This window comes from Coregonus clupeaformis, chromosome 30 (genome assembly GCF_020615455.1).
Source record: "Coregonus clupeaformis isolate EN_2021a chromosome 30, ASM2061545v1, whole genome shotgun sequence".
Taxonomy (NCBI): domain Eukaryota; kingdom Metazoa; phylum Chordata; class Actinopteri; order Salmoniformes; family Salmonidae; genus Coregonus; species Coregonus clupeaformis.
The window spans coordinates 51,304,002-51,329,966 of NC_059221.1; the positions used below are offsets into that span (position 1 = coordinate 51,304,002).

Consider the following 25,965-nt stretch of genomic DNA (forward strand, 5'->3'; position numbering starts at 1 on the left):
AGTCATGGAAAGAGCAGGTGTTCTTAATGTTTTGTACACTGAGTGTAATTACAATCTTAAAGGCCAACCTGATCCTAGATCAGCACTCCTACTCTGAGATGATTTCAGAATATGGGCCCAGAAGTTTGCTACATGGCAAATACGCGTCTATTTCCATACAAGGATACATTTGGCAATTACATTTTTTTATTTTACACATCAACAACATGATACACAACTACTGTACATATAAAAATATATTTTTTTTTTACAATTTGAAGGCAATGAAAGAAAACCAATTCTAGAAAAAATGATCTGTAAAAACAATATCTATTGTTTATTTTAAAAATCTTTATTGAAGAAAAAACGTTTTCTTTTTTAACACTACTGGTCTGAAGAAAAAAAAAACTACCCCAATTCAACCTCTGCTACATTAGACCTCCCAAAAACACACCGAAACTCACTTACACAAAATAGAAAAAAGAGCGACTTTTACAAAAAATACAAAGGATTGGTCTTACATACAGTACACAGGTACATCTCCTTTATGGTTCAGGTAGTATGGCCACAGTATTCCTTGGCTGTATAGTAGCCTAAAGTTGTCTTGGCAATGGCAGTGACGCTGCCTTCATCACACTAACAGTGTTTGGTCTCTATGGCTTAATCCCAAATGGCACCCTATTCCCTACAGTGCCTTGCAAAAGTATTCATCCCCCTTGGCGTTTTTCCTATTTTGTTGCATTACAACCTGGAATTTAAATGGATTTTTATTTGGATTTCATGTAATGGACATACACAAAATAGTCCAAATTTGTGAAGTGAAATTTTAAAAATCAAAAAAATTCCAAAGAATAAATAACAGAAAAGTGGTGCGTGCATATGTATTCACACCCTTTGCTATAAAGCCCCTAAATAAGATCTGGTGCAACCAATTACCTTCAGAAGTCACATAATTAGTTAAATAAAGTCCACCTGTGTGCAATCTAAGTGTCACATAATCTGTCACATGATCTCAGTATATATACACCTGGTCTGAAAGGCCCCAGAGTCTGCAACACCACTACGCAAGGGGCACCACCAAGCAAGCGGCACCATGAAGACCAAGGAGCTCTCCAAACAGGTCAGGGACAAAGTTGTGGAGAAGTACAGATCAGGGTTGGGTTATAAAAAAATATCCGAAACTTTGAACATCCCACGGAGCGCCATTAATTCCATTATTAAAAAATGGACAACAAACCTGCCAAGAGAGGGCCGCCCACCAAAACTCACAGACCAGGCAAGGAGGGCATTAATCAGAGAGGAAACAAAGAGACCAAAGATAACCCTGAAGGAGCTGCAAAGCTCCACAGCGGAGATTGGAGTATCTGTCCATAGGACCACTTTAAGCCGTACACTCCACAGAGCTGGGCTTTACGGAAGAGTGGCCAGAAAAAAGCCATTGCTTAAAGAAAAAAATAAGCAAACACGTTTGGTGTTCACCGAAAGGCATGTGGGAGACTCCCCAAACATATGGAAGAAGGTACTCTGGTCAGATGAGACTTTTGGCCATCAAGGAAAACGCTATGTCTGGCGCAAACCCAACACCTCTCATCACCCCGAGAACACCATCCCCACAGTGAAGCATGGTGGTAGCAGCATCATGCTGTTGGGATGTTTTTCATCGGCAGGGACTGGGAAACTGGTCAGAATTGAAGGAATGATGGATGGCGCTAAATACAGGGAAATTCTTGAGGGAAACCTGTTTCAGTCTTCCAGAGATTTGAGACTGGGACGGAGGTTCACCTTCCAGTACAATGACCCTAAGCATGCTGCTAAAGCAACACTTGGTTTAAGGGGAAACATTTAAATGTCTTGGAATGGCCTAGTCAAAGCCCAGACCTCAATCCAATTGAGAATCTGTGGTATGACTTAAAGATTGCTGTACACCAGCAGAACCCATCCAACTTGGGTTCTGCTGGACTTGGGTTCTGCAGAACCCATCCAGGCTCTGTCGTAGCCGGCCACGACCGGGAGACCCATGGGGCGGCGCGCAATTGGCCCAGCGTCGTCCAGGGTAGGGGAGGGAATGGCCGGCAGGGATGTAGCTCAGTTGATAGAGCATGGCGTTTGCAATGCCAGGGTTGTGGGTTTGATTCCCACAGGGGGTATGAACATTTTTTATGTATGCACTAACTGTAAGTCGCTCTGGATAAGAGCGTCTGCTAAATGACTAAAATGTAAATGTAAGGAGCTGGAGCAGTTTTGCCTTGAAGAATGGGCAAAAATCCCAGTGGCTAGATGTGCCAAGCTTATAGAGACATACCCCAAGAGACTTGCAGCTGTAATTGCTGCAAAAGGTGGCCCTACAAAGTATTGACTTTGGGGGGGGGGGTGAATAGTTATGCACGCTCAAGTTATTATTATTTTTTTTGTCTTATTTCTTGTTTGTTTCACAATTTTAAAAAAATGTTGCATCTTCAAAGTGGTAGGCATGTGTAAATCAAATGATACAAACCCCCCAAAAATCCATTTTAATTCCATGTTGTAAGGCAACAAAATAGGAAAAATGCCAAGGGAGGTGAATACTTTCGCAAGCCACGAACAACAAAATAATTTAGTGTGAGTCGTCAGGCTACTGGAAGAACTGGGACAGTAGGAAGACAACAGAGAACAAGTATTGCAGTACTTTTGATCAGGGCCCATAGGGAATAGGGTGCTTTTTGGGACGCAGCCTATATGGCAGTTCAGAGAAATACTTGGACAGAGGAGAACAGAGAGGCAGATCTTCATCAACACAGCTAGCTTAGAGAGCTGTTTTTATTGCAGCCTTGTTGGTCTCATATAGAACACTGTATGGAAGACTCTTGTAAGAAAGGTTGAAAAGGAAATTGCCCGTGGAAAACTAACAGTGGGCTACTGTGTAACTGGAGAGACTAACTTCAGGTGTTTGGAATGCAGGGTGATCATTGGTAACTAGAAATGAGTAAGTACTAGTAAGATACCAAAAGAAAGCAAGTAATATTGTACTAAGGGGATGATAAATCCTTAGTTTAAAAGCTATACCACCAGGGGGCACTCAATAACCAGACAGATGAAATGTCAACCCAGTACTGAGAAAACCTTACACAGGTCCAAACTGGAGAGAACTAGAGACACACTAGTTGGAGAAACACAGAGAAAATAAAGTGAAAAGAGTGCATGTTTACAGAGGGAGTTAACAATAAATGGTATTAATTCATGCTTCTCATACACATTGTGAAGGAGGTGAACTCCAGTGGTTCCATGACTCAGGCTGGTTCCCAGAGTAGCCCTCTACAAGGTCTTCACCAGACTCCATCTCCATCAACCATCTCCCTGACCACTTACTTTCATCTGATCAAGCCATGAACTGTCCCTCTCCATCTTTGGAGGATGCACTCAAAGACTTGGCCTTCGTCAGATATACAGTCACACACACATTAAACATCAGTGACCTTGGAGAGATAATAGACAGACAATAGCCTTCAGGGAAGGTGAACATCGACATTATGATTGACCTTTTCATTATTATCATTGCATTAGGAAGTCATTGCATTATGATGTCATTGCATTATAAAGTCATTGTTTTATACTGTCTTTGCATTACGATGTCATTCATTGCATTATGATGTCATTGCATTATGATGTCCATTCATTCTGATGCCAATGTATTATGAAGTCCGTGACTTTGCAGAAAGTCAGCCAGCAGATTAGCTTGATCGAAATCTGGAATGGAAATCAGGATCACCAAGAGAATGGACGGATATAAATAAATGGATCAGAAATCCCCAAAAAGAGACTGTGATAACGATTGATACATTTTCTCAGCCCAATATCCTCTGGAAGACTTGCCTGGCTGCCCAGAATCCCCCAAACACTACGCCACGCCCACAGACGTTAGTTTCTTCTCTGCAATGAGTCTGGATGAGAGTACCTCCCCGACCCTCACCGAATGTGAACACATTCGAGGCCATCTGCTTGGTCCAGAAACCGATGGGTTAGGCCAGAGCCAGAACACACGTGGGTAAAGCGGCAGTTTGAAAATTCGTCATGGGCTCTGATTGGTTAGAGACGATTCAATCGCTGATTACTTTGTTTTGTACAATGCCCCACGTGCCCCTCGTCCCCACAAATGACTTAAACGATGGCAGGCTCAGACTAAAGTATGCAGCGAACAACAAAATAATTTAGTGTGAGTCGTCAGGCTACTGGAAGAACTGGGACAGTAGGAAGACAACAGAGAACAAGTGTCTGCTTCGGAACTGGAAAAGCGAAGGACAGAAACACATAGAGACTGTTTCAGAGAGTTGTGTCAGTGTGTTTTAGGTTAGACAGTGACAGCCCAGACAAACAACTGCGTGCTGCAAAATCACTAATGCTCCTGACACACCTCTCCTCACCTGTCCACACTAACATACTACTGTAGGCTAGTCTCCTCCAGCTTGTGGGATTTGTAAAGGCACAACATGGTGTTGAAATATCCACAGAAAGACAACATGACATCCCACTACCTCAGCCCTCCATTCAGGGCCGGCCCTAGTGTTTTCGGGGACACCCCTTCCCTCACTGACACACACACTACAAGGATATGGGGCTCCGTCAGTGCTGGCTCAGGCCAGGGCTGGAGTGTGTGTGTGTGTGTTTGTATGTCTATATGTGTGTGTACTGGGTCAAATCCACACAGAGGGCTTACCCTCCCCTGACTTGCTACTGCTGCTGTTGCTGCTGCTCCCAGTCCCTCCTCCACTGCTGCCCCCCTTGCCGTGTTTGAAGCGGTGCTTGCGCTCCTTGTGAGGCTGAGGCTGAGGCTGCGGCTGGGCCTGGGTGATGTTGCTCTGGGGCTTGTCATCATGGTTGTCCCCCAGGTGTTCCTCTGCCCTGTGCTGCTGGCTGTAGGCCTGGATGGCTGCCTCTAGCTGGTCATGGGCATGCAGGATCATGTCCTTGTTGAGGGCCACGCGGGTCTCCCCTCCAGTGGGGAAATTGTCCTCGTTACTCCCAAACTGCTGCTGCTCCTCCTGGGCGATGTTGGCCCGGTTCTGCTTGCACGCCATCTTGGCGTTGCTCAAGTCCGTGTAGGGGATCTGCTCCGGCTTCACCACGATGTTGTAGCCCGGCGGAGCCGACGGGGCATTCCACGAGAACGGGTACCCCACGTAGTCAGCACCCCCATCCCCCACCACCCCTCCCCCTGCACCCGGCTCCGGCCCTGGCACCCCCACGGAGACCCCCACGCTGGGCCCCAGCAGCCCCAGCTGGTACTCGTCCTCCTGGGGCGGGCAGCGGCGACGGCGCAGGATGTCACAGATGGTCCCGATGCCCAGGTGCAGCATCTCCCACACGTTGAGGGTGAGGCAGAGCACAGTGACGCCGTACATGATGCGCAGGAAGATGGTCTTCTCCGTGGGCCGCGACACAAAGCAGTCCACACTGTGGGGGCAGGGCTTGAAGGAGCACACGAACACAGGAATCACGCGGAAGCCGTACAGCAGGTACTGGCCCGCCAGGAAGCCCGCCTCCAGCGCCGTGCGAGTCACCAGCTGCATCACGTAGATACGCATCAGCCCGTCACCCTGGATACGCCGCCGCCCGTCATGGCGTACCTTGGGCTTGGGCCTTGGGGCCAGTGGGTCGACCCGGCGAGGTGGCTCGGGCTCAGGCACCTCGTAGATCATAGGATCATCCTCTTGGTCCTGGTCCTGATCCTCCTCTATACCCCGGTGCTGCCGCGCCCCGAAGCAGATCTTCCTGGGCCTCCGGTGGGTGTAGCCCCCTCCACCCCCTCCCCCTGTCTCAGTGGTCACCCCTCCCCCGCCCTTGTCCTCGTCCAGCCGGGCGATCTTGTTGACAGCGTAGCCCATGTACATGAGAGATGGCATGGCCACCAGGATGATCTGGAAGACCCAGAAGCGGACGTGCGATAGCGGCGCGAAGGCGTCATAGCAGACGTTCTCGCAGCCTGGCTGGCCCGAGTTGCAGACGAACTTGCTCTGCTCGTCGTAGTAGATGGACTCTCCCCCGACGGCGGTGAGAACGATGCGGAAGACGACAAGCACGGTGAGCCACAGCTTCCCCACGAAGGTGGAGTGGTTGTGGATCTCCTCCAGCAGCCGCGTGAGGAAGCTCCAGCTCATTATGTCGCTGGACAGTGGGGCAGACAGGGTCCCGCACTCACCTGCTCACAGACTCTACATGGAGAGATGGAGAGAGAGACAGAGAGAGAGAGAGAGAGCGAGAGAGAGAGAGAGAGAGAGAGAGAGAGAGAGAGAGAGAGAGAGAGAGAGAGAGAGAGAGAGAGAGAGAGAGAGAGAGAGAGAGAAAGAAAGATACATGGATGGATGAAGAGAGAGGGTGGAGGGAGAGAGAGACAAAGAGAGAGAGGGAGAGAGGGATGGATGGATGATGAAGAGAGAGAGCGGAGAGAGATGAAAAGGAGTGATGAAGACAGAGGGATGCGAGAGGGAGAGAGAGAAAAATAGAGAATTAGTCAAATATGAAGGAGATTATACATAATGTACTGTCTACCAACATGTCTCAAAAATGTTGAAGGAAGATCAAAGAAATCGGAGCGCACAATATCTTATCATGAAAGCGGATGAGTGAGGGGATTTAGACAGAGATAGTAGAGTTAGACCAAAGAGCTTCACTTCAACAGCAGGAGTAACAGATTCATTATGGAGAGGAGAAGAGACAGATATAAATGCCTAAATCCAAACAAGTGTTCTCTCTGAAATTGAGACAGACTGCAATCTCCACATGTATTAGATCCATTCTACTCTCTGGTATACCCCAAATGAATATACGTTCCAACCCAACAACACAGTTTCAGCACAGTGAAATAAATGGGGGTATTTTGAGGGGCTGTACTGTACAACAATAGGATATCAAACCAAAGAAAAATATGCTCAAATGTAGCAGAGAGGGGAGCCAAAATAATCCCAATAGGAACTGAGCTATCACAGAACACATTTTACACACACACACAAACACACACACACACACACTCTCTCTTTTGGGGAATAAATCCTCTTAGTCATCCCTCCTCTGTGTGAGGTGCAGATTGTGTTGATTTAACGGTGTTGTTCTGGTGTGTAAATGGCATTGTGTAGTGTAGTCTGGTGTTGTGTGGTGTGGTGTGGTGTAGTGTGGTGTTGTGTGTAGTGCTGTATTAAAATGATGTGTGTGTGGGAGAGATGAAGCCTGTCTATGTAGGTTAGCCGTGGGCTACAGGCAGCCAGTCCAACTGCACCAGTTAAACCAGCAGGCGGCCTGGCCAAAACAAGTGGAGCAGGGAGTCACATCGCAGACCCACATTAGCCAAGGCACTGGAGCAGAGCCCTAACCCTCCTGCCTGCCTGCCCCCAGGGGAGTGTGAGGGGGTGAGGGTGGTGAGGGAACAGTGGTCCAGAGCCAGGTTGCCTTCTGCACAGAGTGACACCTCCACAAAAAAAAAAAAATGTATTACCCTGCTAAGTAGCTCCAATGGTGCATGGCTCATTGTGAGTCGGACTGAAAGGTAAACCCAACCATGAAATAAGAGCTTAGGCTGAGCTTTAAAGGAGCTCCACAGCACCTTCTTTCCCCCTCACAGGCAGGTTGGGAGCCCAGATAGAGGGAGGCCAAGAAAGGTCTGCTGAATGCTGGAGGGAGTGGAGGCTTGGCTGTTAGTAGACCTACTGTGTCACAAACGGCACCATATTCCCTACATCGTACACTACTTTTGACCAGGGCCCATAGGGACGCAACCCTTGAGCTGGAGCTCCTCAGCCCCCTGGTTAGTGTCTCCTATAGTGTGAGAGGAGAGGGGTGAGAGGAGCAGGAAGGGAGTGAGGGTTAGAGATGGGAATGTTTGAAGCTGTTTGAAGCCTGGACTCACTATAAAACATGTGCAGTATTGATCACTGTGACCATAAAAGGCCTGCCTGGGATAGAGGAGATACTGTAGATGTCAGGAATGCTGTGCATGCTGCTGTTTTAGAGTGTATTTGTTTGTGTGTGTGTACGTTCCCACACTTGTTTATTAGAACTGCTGCAGATAAACAGGAGTGTTTTTAACACCAGTCTCACATTACAGTAGTACAGCAAGACTGTATATATATATTTCCAAAACAAAAAAGTGAGTACTGCACCAGTGCTAACACTTCATACCCGACATGTATGAGTAAGTGTCATGAGGACATATTGAGAGTGAGGAGAGGAGCTGAGCTGACATTAACACATGGAGTCATTAGGCAGTTTGTGTCACACCCTGATCTGTTTCACCTGTCTTGTGATTGTCTCCAATCCCCACCAGGTGTCTCCCATTACCTCATGTGTATTTATACCTGTGTTTTCTGTTTGTCTGTTGCCAGTTCGTCTTGTCCCGTCAAGTCCTACCAGTGCGTTCCCGTGTTTCATGTGCTCTAGTTTTTGCTTTTTCTAGTCTTCCTAGTTCAGACCTTTCTGCCTGTCCTGGCCCTGATCCTGCCTGCCGTCCTGTACCTGCCTGACTCTGATTTGGATTACAACTCTTTGCCTGCCTTGACCTACCGATTGCCTGCCCCTTGTACTGTAATAAACTCAGAGACTCATACTATCCGCCTCCTGTGTCTGCATCTGGGTCTTATCCTGAGCCGTGATAGTTTGTCCTTCAACCGTCTGGACTCTTGTCTGGCCCTGGCCTTTCCTCTCCTGCATTACATCATTATACACACCGTCTTTATAGAACCATCACTGTTATCCCCCTGCTCTGCTCAACACATGTCCTTAGCCATCAAGAATTCACATTGCCCAGACACACTTAGACATATACTGTACATTCACCCAGTCCAAGGCTAATAAATGGCACTAAGACACTTGTAATTTACAGTACAGTGTGACACAGACAGTGATTTTTTTATCTGAGGAAGACGTCACTGAGGATCCGTCAAATGTCAGTATACGTGTTGGTATAAAGCCTGAGAGTAAGAAGATAAATATGTCTGCCTGTTTTTTCGAGTGCTCCAACACCTGTTAACCATAAATTAGTTATTTTAGGAAGTTTCTGCTGCCCAATCAGGTTTTCTGTTTCTTGAATGTGTATTGTGTTTCTCTTATCTGTCATACTAGCTGTGACAGAGGGGGATCTCGAGTGACACCTGTCAATGAGTCATCACCATGAGAAAGGAAGCTCTGGGTAACATGCTGCCTCTCTGGAATGGGAAGGTGTGAGGAACAGAATGTGTGTGTGTGTGTGTTATATATGTGTGTAATGTGTGTAGGTGTGTGTTTGTGCATGTGGAGGAGGAAAGTGAAAGCGAACAAAGTGTGTGTGTGTGTGTGTGTTCACACGTGTGCATGTGTGTAAGTGTATGTGTGAGCAGGAGGTCGAATATGTTTATGTGTGAGCAGGAGGTCGAATATGTTTATGTGTGACTGTGAAAAAGTAACAGAAAGTGATTGCGAACAGAGAGACCATGTTAGATGGCCAGAGTGTCCTCTGCCTTGCAGTCACGATTAGCCTCTTTCTGCACTCACAGGCCTGGAGCTCCACGGAAAGAACTAGCAGCCTGGGGCCGTCATACCACCACCTGCCCAGGCGAGAGCCTCCAACATGGGCACGTGGTTCCAGCTGCCTCCCACTACCATCCTACCACCCCAGCACATTCTGGCCTTCCCTTTCCCAATCATTCTATGTCTGAGAGAGCTGGTGGAGCGGCTAGGGGTGAGAAACTCAAACCCAGCATCACTCTGTGTGTTACTAGAATGAGTCAGCCTGCCAACCCGCACACTAACACATGCGTGTACACAACCAATATCACAGCAACCTTGAGTAGTCCTTGTTTACATTTACAGTTGGCTTTTACTGGAACCCTCCAGTTCTTATACTGTACATGAGCAGAAAATACCCCTAACCTTTGAACTTTTTCGGAACTTTTTTTGATGATTTTAAAGCCACAGGCAGAGATGTCACAGACCATGCTATAGTGTATCATCATTCTATATCAACTCAACAACACTTGTAGCGTAGCTCAGAGCCAAACAGTCAAACCAGGGCCAAAATGAGAGGGCTTAGGAGCAAGGTCAGATGGGTTAGGGCTGAGTCCTAGGGGTTAGTTGGTTACATAACCTATTTTCATCTCTACCACACACTGCGCAGACTCTGTGCAAAACCCCGCTGGTGATGATGCACTTTCTATGATGCCTCATAATCCAACCATGTCACTAGATTCCCCTCTTATGGACACACGCACCACTGCCATCTTTTCATACCACGCATTGAACAAGTCTGGATGGACCGACGGACAGACATTTCAAACCCCAGACTCCATCCTCATACACAACAGATTCTGGACCATCTGTGTATGTAGTCTCCCAACAGGCAGAGCAGAGCACTGCAGTGTGTGTGTGTCCTGGTGAGGACTGAGGGGCCAGCTGTGGCTCAATGTAACCTCAGCAGCCAGAGAAACACTGGTCCTCCTGGGGATCATGGGGCAGGACAGTGGAGTGTAAGGGAACATTTTATTGTCTGAAGAGATAGCCTTGAATTGTGCACAGTATGCATCTTCTCTCACTCTATCTTGGTCTGTCCCTTTAGGCCTCTTATATACTGCTACACAAAAAGCTACATAGGGTTGGTTCCTGAAGGTGACTGGCTGTTCCCAAGAAACTGAGCAATGTCTCCTATCTTAACTTCCAGAACATATTCTGGGCGTTCTGCTAATTGGTCTGAGGAGGTCACAGTCTCTCTCTCTCTCTCTCTCTCTCTCTCTCTCTCTCTCTCTCTCTCTCTCTCTCTCTCTCTCTCTCTCTCTCTCTCTCTCTCTCTCTCTCTCTCTCTCTCTCTCTCTCTCCGCACACACACACACACACACACACTTCTACTGTGTGCGTTAGAAGGAAAATGTGGGCGGGCAGTTGGATAATGAGGGGGAAATATGTGTCCTCTGTAGCTCAGCTGGTAGAACACGGCGCTTGTAACGCCAGGGTAGTGGGTTCGATCCCCGGGACCAATGGCATATTATTATTATTATTATTATTAAATAGTGATTGTCCCTCCAGTTGGGGAGGGAAGACTTCACAGAAGTGAAAGTGCTGGAGCATGAAGCCTATACAGTGAGGGAAAAAAACATTTGATCCCCTGCTGATTTTGTACGTTTTTCAACTGACAAAGACATGATCAGTCTATAATTTTAATGGTAGGTTTATTTGAACAGTGAGAGACAGAATAACAACAACAAAAATCCAGAAAAACGCATGTAAAAAAAATTATAAATTGATTTGCATTTTAATGAGGGAAATAAGTATTTGACCCCTCTGCAAAACATGACTTAGTACTTGGTGGTAAAACCCTTGTTGGCAATCACAGAGGTCAGACGTTTCTTGTAGTTGGCCACCAAGTTTGCACACATCTCAGGAGGGATTTTGTCCCACTCCTCTTTGCAGATCTTCTCCAAGTCATTAAGGTTTCGAGGCTGACGTTTGGCAACTCGAACCTTCAGCTCCCTCCACAGATTTTCTATGATATTAAGGTCTGGAGACTGGCTAGGCCACTCCAGGACCTTAATGTGCTTCTTCTTGAGCCACTCCTTTGTTGCCTTGGCCGTGTGTTTTTGTCATGCTGGAATACCCATCCACGACCCATTTTCAATGCCCTGGCTGAGGGAAGGAGGTTCTCACCCAAGATTTGACGGTACATGGCCCCGTCCATCGTCCCTTTGATGCAGTGAAGTTGTCCTGTCCCCTTAGCAGAAAAACACCCCCAAAGCATAATGTTTCCACCTCCATGTTTGACGGTGGGGATGGTGTTCTTGGTGTCATAGGCAGCATTCCTCCTCCTCCAAACACAGTGAGTTGAGTTGATGCCAAAGAGCTCAATTTTGGTCTCATCTGACCACAACACTTTCACCCAGTTCTCCTCTGAATCATTCAGATGTTCATTGGCAAACTTTAGACGGGCATGTATATGTGCTTTCTTGAGCAGGGGGACCTTGCGGGCGCTGCAGGATTTCAGTCCTTCACGGTGTAATGTGTTACCAATTGTTTTCTTGGTGACTATGGTCCCAGCTGCCTTGAGATCATTGACAAGATCCTCCCGTGTAGTTCTGGGCTGATTCCTCACCATTCTCATGATCATTGCAACTCCACGAGGTGAGATCTTGCATGGAGCCCCAGGCCGAGGGAGATTGACAGTTATTTTGTGTTTCTTCCATTTGCGAATAATTGCACCAACTGTTGTCACCTTCTCACCAAGCTGCTTGGCGATGGTCTTGTAGCCCATTCCAGCTTTGTGTAGGTCTACAATCTTGTCCCTGACATCCTTGGAGAGCTCTTTGGTCTTGGCCATGGTGGAGAGTTTGGAATCTGATTGATTGATTGCTTCTGTGGACAGGTGTCTTTTATACAGGTAACAAGCTGAGATTAGGAGCACTCCCTTTAAGAGTGTGCTCCTAATCTCAGTTTGTTACCTGTATAAAAGACACCTGGGAGCCAGAAATCTTTCTGATTGAGAGGGGGTCAAATACTTATTTCCCTCATTAAAATGCAAATCAATTTATAACATTTTTGACATGCGTTTCTCTGGATTTTTTTGTTGTTATTCTGTCTCTCACTGTTGAAATAAACCTACCATTAAAATTATAGATTGATAATTTCTTTGTCAGTGGGCAAACGTAAAAAATCAGCAGGGGAACAAATACTTTTTTCCCTCACTGTATACACAAAGACAAACACCTAAAAACACAAAGACAAACATCCAATAATAATAGAGTTCCCTCCTGCAGCGCACAAAATGTTGATACACGCTCGGGGTCACAAAGTTCCGTCAACGTTCCCTCTCTCTCTCCTGGCGCACTGCTGGCAGCATGGTCCCAGCCTGGTGAACACATCCCCCCTCCTTCCATCCCTCCTTCTTTTTCTCCTCCTCCTAATTAAAAGCACACTGTTGGAGCTCGCCATGGGAGCGCCAGTCTCTCTCTCAGGTGACATGTATACACTAACAGGAAATCAAAGGAGACTTCCTTTTGTCTTTGCCTTTGCCTTTCCATCTTCCTTCCCTTCCCTTCTCCCACTCGCCACAACATCTCATTCCTAAACCAATGCCAAATCTCCCTCAGGTTCTTTCCTGTATCCAATTCTAAACAACTCCAAACTTCCATGTCCTAATTTCCACTACCATATGGGGAGCTGGCAGTCGACTCCATGTCTGATTGTACGCCCCAAATCAGAAACATGCTTCAACACATTTAAAACACACACATTCCAAACACAAGCAACACACACACACACACACACACACACACACACACACACACACACACACACACACACACACACACACACACACACACACACATACAGTGAGGGAAAAAAGTATTTGATCCCCTACTGATTTTGTAAGTTTGCCCACTGACAAAGAAATGATCAGTCTATAATTTTAATGGTAGGTTTATTTGAACAGTGAGAGACAGAATAACAACAACAAAATCCAGAAAAACACATGTAAAAATGTTTATAAATTGATTTGCATTTTTAATGAGGGAAATAAGTATTTGACCCCTCTGCAAAACATGACTTAGTACTTGGTGGCAAAACCCTTGTTGCCAATCACAGAGGTCAGACGTTTCTTGCAGTTGGCCACCAGGTTTGCACACATCTCAGGAGGGATTTTGTCCCACTCCTCTTTGCAGATCTTCTTCAAGTCATTAAGGTTTCGAGGCTGACGTTTGGCAACTCGAACTTTCAGCTCCCTACACAGATTTTCTATGATATTAAGGTCTGGAGACTGGCTAGGCCACTCCAGGACCTTAATGTGCTTCTTCTTGAGCCACTCCTTTGTTGCCTTGGTCGTGTGTTTTGGGTCATTGTCATGCTGGAATACCCATCCACGACCCATTTTCAATGCCCTGGCTGAGGGGAGGAGGTTCTCACCCAAGATTTGACAGTACATGGCTCCGTCCATCGTCCCTTTGATGCGGTGAAGTTGTCCTGTCCCCTTAGCAGAAAAACACCCCCAAAGCATAATGTTTCTACCTCCATGTTTGACGGTGGGGATGGTGTTCTTGGGGTCATAGGCAGCATTCCTCCTCCTCCAAACACGGCGAGTTGAGTTGATGCCAAAGAGCTCGATTTTGGTCTCATCTGACCACAACACTTTCACCCAGTTCTCCTCTGAATCGTTCAGATGTTCATTGGCAAACTTCAGACGGCCCTGTATATGTGCTTTCTTGAGCAGGGGAACCTTGCGGGCGCTGCAGGATTTCAGTCCTTCACGGCGTAGTGTGTTACCAATTGTTTTCTTGGTGACTATGGTCCCAGCTGCCTTGTGATCATTGACAAGATCCTCCCGTGTAGTTCTGGGCTGATTCCTCACCGTTCTCATGATCATTGCAACTCCACGAGGTGAGATCGTGCATGGAGCCCCAGTCCAAGGGAGATTGACAGTTATTTTGAGTTTCTTCCATTTGCGAATAATCGCACCAACTGTTGTCACCTTCTCACCAAGCTGCTTGGTGATAGTCTTGTAGCCCATTCCAGCCTTGTGTAGGTCTACAATCTTGTCCCTGACATCCTTGGAGAGCTCTTTGGTGTTGGCCATGGTGGAGAGTTTGGAATCTGATTGATTGATTGCTTCTGTGGACAGGTGTCTTTTATACAGGTAACAAACTGAGATTAGGAGCACTCCCTTTAAGAGTGTGCTCCTAATCTCAGTTTGTTACCTGTATAAAAGACACCTGGGAGCCAGAAATCTTTCTGATTGAGAGGGGGTCAAATACTTATTTCCCTCATTAAAATGCAAATCAATTTATAACATTTTTGACATGTGTTTTTCTGGATTTTTTGTCATTCTGTCTCTCACTGTTCAAATAAAGCTACCATTAAAATTATAGACTGATCATTTCTTTGTCAGTGGGCAAACATACAAAATCAGCAGGGGATCAAATACCTTTTCCCTCACTGTACACACACACGGACACACAGACACACACGCACAGCTCTGTTTTATCCATTCTGCCCTCTCTGCAGTAGAGGATGATGGTCGGGGACCATGCTGAGAGGAATGTTCTAGTCCTAAGGGTCAGTGCCAACCTGGCCTTTCTACGTCATGCAAAATTCACCACCAGAGTTCATTGATGCCCAGTGTAGTAAAGACGTTGTCCTCCCCCCCCACACACACACACACACACACACACACACACACACACACACACACACACACACACACACACACACACACACACACGCATTTGCACAAACGCACACATGGCACTAGCCAGCACACACACGCACTTACGCACGCTTGTACACACACACCATAGTAATCTGCTAGACTGACAGCAGGGATGACATCTGTAAGAGATAAATTGGTATATTTAGGTAAATGTGAGGGAGCCATCTTCTAATACAGAGTCATTACACACATTACACAATGTACAGTAGAATGTCCAGTATGGTGTAACAGCAATGAACACTAGAATAAAGACTTCTGAGGACAGATAGAGGGAGAGAGAAAGAAGGAGAGAGAGAGAGAGAGAGAGAGAGAGAGAGAGAGAGAGAGAGAGAGAGAGAGAGAGAGAGAGAGAGAGAGAGAGAAAGGGAGAGAAAGGAAGAGAGAAAGAGAGAGAGAAAGGTCATTCACATCTGTGTGATTTAATATTAGTGAGCACAGACCCAACCAGGACTGTAAGAGACCGCTGACTGGGGGAGGATGGGGAGGAAGTTGTTTTCTTCCAACCAGCAGGGGAGCAATGGTAAATCATAAGGCAATACACACAGGATTTCTCTCCTTCTTGGTTACACTATCATATCTGAGCTAGGGCGTTTGGATTAGCCCCTTTGTTAAATGTTCAGGAATATTAAAATTATTAAAATCCCTGCATAGCTAAAAATGAATTATTATCATGTCTCCTTGCCTGTTATTCTGTCTAAGCACCAACCAATAACCCTGGGAGTGGATAAGACAGATATGTAAGAATGTCTGCCAAAAATGACTGTACACAGCTGGGTTCAAACCGAGCAGGTTATCAGCATTTATGATCACACATTACAAAGAGCTGACTTCATGTTCTCAGACAGTCCTTCTCTCCACATCTAATGCAGCTAGAGGCCTACGTACTTCAGTTACACATTGATATACAGGTAACTGCCAAAATAAAGGAAACACCAACATACAATGTCTTAATAAGGTGTTGGGCCACCACGAGCCAGAACAGCTACAATGCACCTTGGTATAGATTCTACAAGTGTCTGGAACTCTATTGGAGGGATGCGACACCATTCTTCCACAATAAATTCTCAGGTGCCGCTCCAGAATCTCCCAGAAGTGTTCAATTGGGTTGAGATCTGGTGACTGAGACGGCCATGGCATATGTTTTACATCGTTTTCATGCTCACCAAACCATTCAGTGACCACATGAAACCATTCAGTGACCACTGCTTGCAATATAATTTGTGTCCCTAATTTACTCAAGTGTTTCCATTATTTTGTCAGTTACCTAAACATACATATAGCTAACACAGTCACTCTCCCTCACTCACACACACTTGCACTAGCAAGCTCAAGAGCCCCAAACACAAATATACAGTTCATTCCACAGGGGAGAGGAGATGGATGGGGGACCCTCATTTGGGCCTCAACTGTTCTATAAAAAGACCAAGAGGAGGAAAAATAATTTTTACTATGAGACACCAAGAATAACACAGATCTTTCTGCTTAGAGGGTAAACATGGATGCAGTGTTGAACAACCTCTGACATTTTCTAGGAAAAGCACAGTCTCCCATCCGGTCAGATATATTGGACCGTGGTCCAAGTGGGAATCAGGGTGGAGAGATCTTTGGAGAGATGGATGGAGATGTTTGGGGGAGGAGGAAGGAGGGAGGGGGTCAAGTGTCAGCTTCTCTGTGTTCGTGGGAAAATAGGCCTACAGATTGTGAGGAATTCTGTCCAAAAGGGACTGAAGGCAACCATGAAGCTGTTCCATATGTTTGTTAGTTGAACGATATATCAGGCTCTCCTTCCACTCTCTGGGGCTGAGTGGCACTGTAGGCATCTGTGATTTCTCCTCAACTTGAGAAAATAACACTACACATGTAAACAAATTGTCCGACTGTAAGAGAATTGTCCGACTTCCCAAGAGCTCCAGTATTAAATGAACAAGTACAGACTGTATCTTCCCAAGAGCTCCAGTATTAAATGAACAAGTACAGACTGTATCTTCCCAAGAGCTCCAGTATTAACAAGTAAACAAACAAGAGGTCTCATGCACACAGTCGGTTTCTTTCTTTCACAACAAACACATGCGCGCACACATACGCGCACACACACACAACCAAAATGTGCAACAAGGTGAAATAGGGAGGTGACATACCCACACTCCTAGCCCAGACGTCGGTCAGCCTCTCCTTTGTCTCTGAGCCTGTTTCCTTTTCCTCTGCATCTCTTTATCTCCTTAATGTTATTATTTAGTCTCCTTTAGCAACTCCTTAAATTAACCTGAGCTGGCGTCCCAGTGCCCTGGCCTAATCCCAAGCGCACTAAACAACACAAAACACAGATGACCCTGAAGCCATGTGCTTAAACAAGGAAGCAGTGTGTATGTCTATCCAAGTGTGAGGCACTGCTGAAAGAGAGAGGAGAGAGAGCACCCGTCTCTCTGAGGCAAACACAATGGTCCCCACTTACCCTTCATCTCCTCAGAACTGGGTCATGGATGGGGGTGGGGGTGGGGTTTTATGGTAAATCCCCCTGAAGAGGGGGGGGTAGACAGTGATATGGGTGGGGGAAGAGGTGGTAGGAGAGGGGGTATTGGAGGAAGGTAATATATGTAAGAGGTATAATTGCTAACCATCCGCAGCAGGAGTGACCTTGTAGAATCTATTAGAATAGACAGTGTATGGGGAAGAAATACTTAATGATTGGGATGGTAGGGTACAGTAAGGGTGTCCAGACAGCAATGAATACAGAGGAGCAGAATTAGCACTTTCATCCTTCCAATTTCTTTTTTCACACTTCATCTCTCCATCCCTTCCTTCCCCTCTTCAAACCTTCATAGAGTTATAATCATTGATTGATTGATTGGGAAAAAAAATTATACATACATAAGGGCACTCCAGCTAGTGACACCTCCACATATAATTTAAGAAAATCATCAAGGATAACCCAATAAAGCTGAAAAGCTTATTTCCATTGTGGTCCTTTTGAAGAGGGAAGGGGGAAGGGGAATGCAGCAAGGTTAGGCGGCAATTGTAGCGGCAACAAACAATGACAAATTGTTGTTTGTTAATAACATGAGATAATTAGTACAATTCCCTTTCCTAATAAACAACTATGGACAGATACATCTCCTTTGTCTCACATACCCTTAATATATAAAACAATCAATCCTTAATAAATACAAGACAATCACAATATGATAAACAACATGCACCAAAAGGCTGCTCTCCCAGGCATCACTACTGAGAATAATAAGAAGTATTTTCTTGGTATTGTAGGAATCCGCTCACCAGTGGTTCTGGTGTAGAGTAAATGAGAGTTAAGGGCTATCTCAGCTCTGTTCTTATCTCTCTATTGAGAGTGGACAGATTCCTATCACCACATTTCACAGCATCTCCCACGGAAAGAAAAATCGCTGGGTATTAAAATTCAAATCACATCCACAGCCTATTTAAAATATGGACTCTGTGTAGTAACCTTGTTTCTAAGTGGTGATCTGTCACTTCTGAGTGGCCTTGGTTAGTTTGCCAGGTTTATTTATAAATAATTATAATTTATTAAGTTATTATCTACTAAATAAAGGCACAACAATATAAAGTACAGAAAACCATGACTTTTAAATACCTATTCTCAAGTATGCAGTTATACGTTTATAAGGTTGCCATATCTTATAAACACACTCTATGGTCATTCTAATCTAATTACTTTATTAGATGCAGACTTTAACCATACCATAAAACTGTAATTTCATGGAAGCCTTTAAACACCAAAAGCTTTCCTGAGATTCTTGTCTGTAATTAGTGTGACGGAAATGAGTCGACCTGGGGTGAAGTGAGGCTAGGAGCACTATTAGACTGCGCTGTAAGCACACACACACACACACACACACACACACACACACACTCACACACACAGGGAAGTGCACACGCAAACACCTCCACACCCCCGAGCTCCGACTCACTTGCGAGCTCCTAGAAAGATATCTCATTAGCAGGCAGGACATGAGGAGGGGAGAGATGGAGGAGGGGATGGGGGAAGGAGGAGAGGAGGGAGGGGGTCTTAGAGTTCATGTGAGTGTATAAGGGAATGTGCTTGTGTACACTTTAGAGGGTTATTGTATTCGTATGTCTGTCCCCTGTCTGAATCCCTTTTAATATGGTCTGTGACAGACAGGATCGTAAAGGCAAGGGGTTCATGGACTGGAAGTGTGTAAAAGAGTGCTTGTGTGTGTGGTGTGTCTGTATGTAAGTGTGTGTGTTTGTGTGTCTGTGTGGGGGTGGGGAGGTGGGATAATGAAAGGTATGATGGATTGCCAGGTACTGTGGTGTATTTTTAGAATTTGTGAGTTATAATAATATAATATACAGTGTGTGTGGGCTATAATAAAGAGATAAAGGTTCCCCCAAGCTGTAACTAACCACAGGGAAAATGCTGTGGATAGAGGGAGTCCACTTCAGGCTGAAAAATGCTTTACTGTGTTTGTGAAGCCAGGATGGGAGTGAGTGTTTCTTGTTATGTCTTGATGCATGAATAGTGTGTGTGTGTGTGTGTGTGTGTGTGTGTGTGTGTGTGTGTACAGAGTGCTTTGCCTAAAGTGACAGGTATAGGAGTAGAAGGGATGTGTGTGTGTGTGTGTGTGTGTATGTGCTGTGCAGTGGAGACTCCTCAGATAAGGAAGGGGAGGACCATCCTACTCAGTGAATAAAAATACAAATAAACTACAAAAACATTACAAAAGTTATGCTTTTTAGATAAAACTATACACTAACTATATTCACGTCACCAAATACCTGATTAAAACACACTGTTTTGCAATGAAGGTTTACAGCAGCCTCAACAGCACTCTTTAGGGTAGCACCATGGTGTAGCCGGAGGACAGCTATTTTCCATCCTTCTCTGGCTATGTTGACTTCAACACAAAACCTAGGAGGCTCGTGCTGCTCACCCCCTTCCATAGACCTACATGGTAAGTATGACGACTTTTGGAGGACATCCTCCAACCAATCAAAGCTTTTGCAGTATGAAATGGCATGTTGTCCATCCAATCAAAGGATCAGAGAATGAACTTTGTAGTACTACGCATGTGTGATTTAGAAGATTGGTGAGTTGGTGACATTGTTGGATAGAATGAGATTGAGATAGTGAATAGTGACAGTTGAGCATTTATTTTATATTATTCAATTCAAAAAAAATTATTCAAACTACAGGAGACGGAGGAGGTAGATTAAATATTGTTTTCTTGGTTTTATAACTTTATTTTGGTGTCGAGTTAGTGGCATTAGTGCCCTTCTAACTTTAGTAGCAAGTAGCTAGCTAGCTACTAGAGTGCAGTTTGTTTCACCAGAATGGCTAGTTAACGCTAACGTTGTAGTGGAACAACGTAGTGGAATTTTTGTTGAGGAAAAAGACGCATTGATAATGTAATGGACGAAGGTCTGCGTATTCAAACTGCGCAACACAACAACAAGATAAGAAGAAAAAGGGATACTGCATTTTGGGGCTTTTAAGGGGCACATTGTGAAGCAAAGGGCCATGATAAGAGGGAAAGTTTCGCTAACAAGGGCAACTAGTAGAAGGAACTTGCAGAGGTAATTGCACGTTCCGATGCTTTCCTTGCTGAGCATATGGAAGTTTCTACTGTCTTCTCTGGGATGTAAAAATAAATTCAGAATGATTTGATAGCTTCCATTGCATCATCCATTAAAAGTGAGATTAAAAGAGAGGTTGACGCAGCGCATTCTTTCGCATGGCAAATGGATGAAACCACAGACATCAGCTGTCGCGCACAGTTGTTAGTTATCAGGTATGGGGATGATCAGGGCTTTATTCAGAAACGTTTCTTGGGCTACTTTGATGTGTCAAGTGGGCGAGATGCGCAGTATGTGTTTGACTTGATCAATTCTGAGATTAACTCCATGGAGAAACTTGTTGTCCAAACCTATGATGGCGCTGCTGTAATGGAATGTATCCAAGTCAAGTCCCCAAGTCAATCACATACACAAACAAAATCACATTATTTCACATCAATGTGATTTTAATCCTTGACTAACTCATTCTCAACTCTTTTGTCTGACTGTGTTGTGTTCTGTTTTTTTGTCTTCCCAGTCAAATCTTGTCCTGCCCTCAGTGGAAGAGTTGAGCTCTTCTCCAACACCATCCATCCATGATGAGCCTGTCCTGCACTGAAGACTCTGAACACGTCAACCCCTGTCCTGCACTGAAGTCAAGCCTCTGAACACCTCAACTCATTCAATCACTGCTATGATCCCTTTCCAACAGTGTATAAGTAGCCCTCTCATTCCCATTCCCCATAATATTTTACTATAAATGTTTTAGGTAAAAATAATGTATTTGATGATTTTTGAAACACGCTTTGTCGTCTGTGCAGTCCGCGCTTATACCAAGGTCTCAAATCACCAGCCTCCACTGGTGCAGTGTTTATTCTCTAGGGTAGAGAGGTAGGAGACAGTGTACACCACACACACACACACACACACTCACTTCTCAGGTCCAAACCTCCATCGCCTTTCAAATAAGATTCAATACATCACTCAGCAGTTTCCTGGTTTTGTTTAGTCTACATTGAAATATACTTTGTATAGTATTTGTGGTGACTTGATTAATAAGCACTACTTAAAATACCTTCCATTGAGCAAGGTTTATTTGGTAGAGAAAAACATAGATGTAGGAGGAGAAGCTGTTTTTATTCAATAACATCCTGTAGACTCATTAACGTCAAGTCTGTTTCCTAAACGAGGATGTTAAAAAAAAAGGACTCCCTTTTTCTCCCCAATTTCGTGATTATGATCTTGTCTCATCACTTCTACTCCTCAACGGGCTCGGACGAGGCGAAGGTCGAGTCATGCGTCCTCCGAAATATGACCCGACAAGCTGCGCTTCTTAACACACGCTCGCTTAACCCGGAAGCCAGCCGCACCAATGTGTCGGAGGAAACACCATTCAACTGACGACCGAAGTCAGCCTGCAGGAGCCCGGCTCGCCACAAGGAGTTGCTAGAGCATGATGAGTCAAGCGAAGCCCCCCCGGCAAAACCCTCCCCTAACCCGGACGACGCTGGACCAATTGTGCGCCGCCATATGGGACTCCCAGTCACGGCCGGTTGTAACACAGCCTGGGATCGAACCCCAGGCTGTAGTGACGCCGCAACACTGCGATGCAGTGCCTTAGACCGCTGCGCCTCGGGAGGCCTCATGAGGATGTGTTTTAGTTATAGAGATGGACCACCATCTGGCTGTGTTGGGTTGCATAATGTCCAGGGAGTTGGGGGCTGGGTAAAGGAGGGGGGGGGGGTTGAGGTGAACAGCCTGGCTGCTGGTTAGGGAGGGGGGAATTGGGGGCACTGCCTGGGTGCTGGGGAGGGAGGGGGAATTGGGGTGAGTTGGGGGCACAGCCTGGGCGCTGGGTACTGTGGCTGGCACCCACTGGGAGGATGGCAGGGGGGAGAGGGGGAAGTGGGAGTGGCAAGGTTTCCTTCAAACCAAGTCAGGACACAGCTCATAAGATATATCCTAAATCTAAGAGTTTCGCCCCATATGTCTATTGCAATTGACGTTCCTCAATGCTAATTTGCTAATATTATGATCATGTAATGCTTTGCAAAATTAATAGTTTGAATCTATGAATACTGTCATTCTATTTCTCTTCTCAATCAAATGTGAATATTTTCAAAATTATGTAGATCCTGTATCATTAGATGATTATACATTTGACATTAATGTGTTGCATTGAAATTATTATTGCTACAGTATCATAGTAGTTTTATCATTATCATTAGCAGTAGTGTTATTAGTATTAATAATAAAAAAATATTTACAGCTTTTCATAGCTGCGCTCACACGATGACCTGAATTCAGTGCCTTATCATATTTTTGTGAAAAATGAGAACTCAGGAACCCACTTATGCAGCTGGATTTCTACTGAGTTAACTGAAGCGAAAGATTTAAATGGCATCAGTCCTGTTATTAAAGCAAAGCGAAACATCAGACAAATGGGGAGGGGCAGCGAGTGCAGCAGTGGTTTGTGTGTGTGCCTGTGTGTATGCATGAGGGTGTGTGTGTGTGTGTATGGAGTGTGTGTGTGTGTGTGTGTGTGTGTGTGGAGTGTGGGGGTGTGGCAGCTGCAGCGGCTTTCACCCTGGGTCTCTAGTACTGTGAGGGATATTCTGTCATCTGAAAGAAACACTGATGGATTTAAAAGCAGAAATATGATGGTGTTTCTGAGGACACCATTTAACTGTATTGGGCGTTGCGTTTGACTCACATAGCAGTATGTGAATGGGAATGTATTTCTATATTACAACTCTTATACACTGTGATAGAAAACAGACTTTATATACATACATTAGCAAAGAAAAACCTGCAAGCTGAGCGATCGATTCTCAGACATGGCAACACTAAACACACACACTCAAATAAGCACACACACACACACACACACACACCACACAAAGACAGCCTAGCACGCATGGTGCCCACAGTCATACGCCAGTAGAGTGTGTATCAATGGGGCGCTGTGTCTGTGTGTGAGCCCATGGCACCATGGACCCAGTAGACACAATGCTGCCCTCACCAACTCATTCACAGCCTGGCATCCAGGGCACAAAATGGAGCTGTGTGTGTGGACTCTGAGAGGGGAAATCATCAGCTCTCTAACAACCTTCTTCCCCTTCCCCATCCCCCAACTCACCTCGCTACCCAGCCCCCATCCACCACACCATGTCTGTACTGTACTGCAGCCCCCCTTCCTAATCCCCCACTACCAAGGCCTCCTCTCTTCTCCTCTCCCATCCCCCTCTTTCCTCACCAGAACCCCCTCATCATCCACCAAAGACCCTGAGGATATATACTCCCTCCTTCCACATCTAACACACAGCATCAGTGTGTGTGTCTATGTCTATTCATTTGTTGCATGTGCAGTATGTAATTCAACTCTTATCCCTTGTGTTCAGTAATTAGGTGAATCAAATATTATCAAATACAGACCAACACATAATCATTATTCTGTAGCTGACTCCTGAATATAGGGGGGGTCATTTATTTTTAAGGCAGACATGCCTCTGATGTGAGATGTGCCGCTAACAAGCTGTGGAGGAAAGGCCCCTGGAGATTAAACAGGGCAGGAATCGATACACAGGGGGGATGATTCCCTTATTGATGAGATTGATTTCCAGTGCTGTGGAGGAGTCCAGTACAGCAGAGTGTTGGGTATAGACTAAAGCTGATTAGAATGGTGATTTATGACTGGCCAAACCGCTCGCTGTCAGAGCAGAGCAAACCCAGATTAACCTGAGAGACAATGGGATGGGAAGGAAGAGAATAGGAGAAATTGGTCATGAGAGTCAGGAGAGAGGCCATAAAGAGCATTAGGATGTGATTTCAGGCTCCCAGAAGCCCGGTTCTATTGTGTTAGTAGTTGGTACATCGCCTGAGGCCATAGTAGACCTGAAACCTGCCAAATGTGCTCACCCCCTGCTGCTCTGTCACAGAGCTGAACGCTCCCAACTGACCTGGGATCTGAACATATTCACCATCTCTGCTCCAGATACCAGCGTAGGGCTGAGGCTAATCTATATGGGCTGTTTGATATCCTTTGAAATGAAAGCCAAATGACTGAATGAGAAATGAATACAAAACTGTGTGTTGCCAATTGCCATGACTGATGACATCGGCATTGTAACAACGTAACAACAACACAAATGAGAAATTGATTAGTGAGTGAAATTAGTGTAATATTATTAATAAGAGGACAGAGCAGCACCTGCCATTTTACCTTATAACAGGTCATTAGCTGAACTTAGTATCCTTTCACTAGTCCTAAATTGGCATTTAAGCCATTATCACGAGCTCTGAACATTTAATTTGGGGTGTGAAAATGACTAAATCCTTCCAAAACACGCATGAGTTATTACAGAAATTAATTAGCATTGAATAATGAAGGAATCAATGTTGGCTACTCCCTCCAGCAGAGTCAAAACAGACATCTTACATACAGGAGGGTGAGTTAACTTCAAGATCTAGGGGTCTGTACCTCTGTTGACTTCATCGAGTACAGCTCAGCCTTCAACACAATAGTCCCCTCCAAGCTCATCATTAAGCTCGAGGACCTGGGTCTGAACCCCTCCCTGTGCAACTGGGTCCTGGACTTCCTGACAGGCCGACCCCAGGTGGTGAAGGTAGGCAACAACACCTCCGCCACACTGATCCTCAAGACGGGGGCCCCACATGGGTGCGTGCTCAGGCCCCTCCTGTACTCCCTGTTGACCCATGACTGTGTGGCCAATCATGTCTCCAACTCAATCATCACGTTTGCTGATGAAACAACAGTGGTAGGAATGATTACCAACAACGACGAGACAGCCTACATGGAAGGGGGGGCTTGCCTTAGTTAAGTGGTGCCAGGAAAATAACCTCTCCCTCAACATCAACAAAACAAAGGAGCTGATCGTGTACTACAGGAGCAGAGAGAGCATGCCCCCATCCACATCGGCAGGGCCGCAGTGGAGAGGGTCAAATGCTTGAAGTTCCTCGGCGTGCACATCACTGAGGACCTGAAATGGTCCCTTCACACCGACAGTGTGGTGAAGAAGCAGCAACATCGCCTCTTCAACCTCAGGTGGCTGAAGAAATTAGGCTTGGCTCCTAAGACCCTCACAAACTTTTACAGATGCACCATTGAGAGCATCCTGTCGGGCTGTATCACCGCCTGGTACAGCAATTGCACCGTCCGCAAACGCATGGCTCTCCAGAGGGTGGTGCGGTCAGCCCAACGCACCATCGGGGGCACACTGCCTGCCCTCCAG

At 45.7% G+C, this 25,965-nt stretch overlaps 1 protein-coding gene across 2 annotated transcripts in view; it reads right to left on the reverse strand.

The window, feature by feature from the left end:
• Window positions 1–2,483: 2,483 nt before the first annotated feature.
• LOC121569507 (gap junction gamma-1 protein-like) overlaps window positions 2,484–25,965 on the reverse strand; it is a 41,354-nt gene continuing 17,872 nt past the window's right edge. Inside the window, exons 1-2 of one of the 2 annotated variants that reach the window (XM_041880530.2) lie at window positions 17,302–17,603; window positions 2,484–6,164 (exon numbers count right to left, since the gene is read on the reverse strand). In XM_041880530.2, coding sequence (XP_041736464.2) covers window positions 4,647–6,110 — 1,464 coding nt within the window. In that variant the 5' untranslated portion in view covers window positions 6,111–6,164; window positions 17,302–17,603 and the 3' untranslated portion in view covers window positions 2,484–4,646. Of the gene's footprint in view, window positions 6,165–17,301; window positions 17,604–25,965 lie in introns of those variants that run through there. The other variant, XM_045209655.1, reaches the window with a different exon arrangement.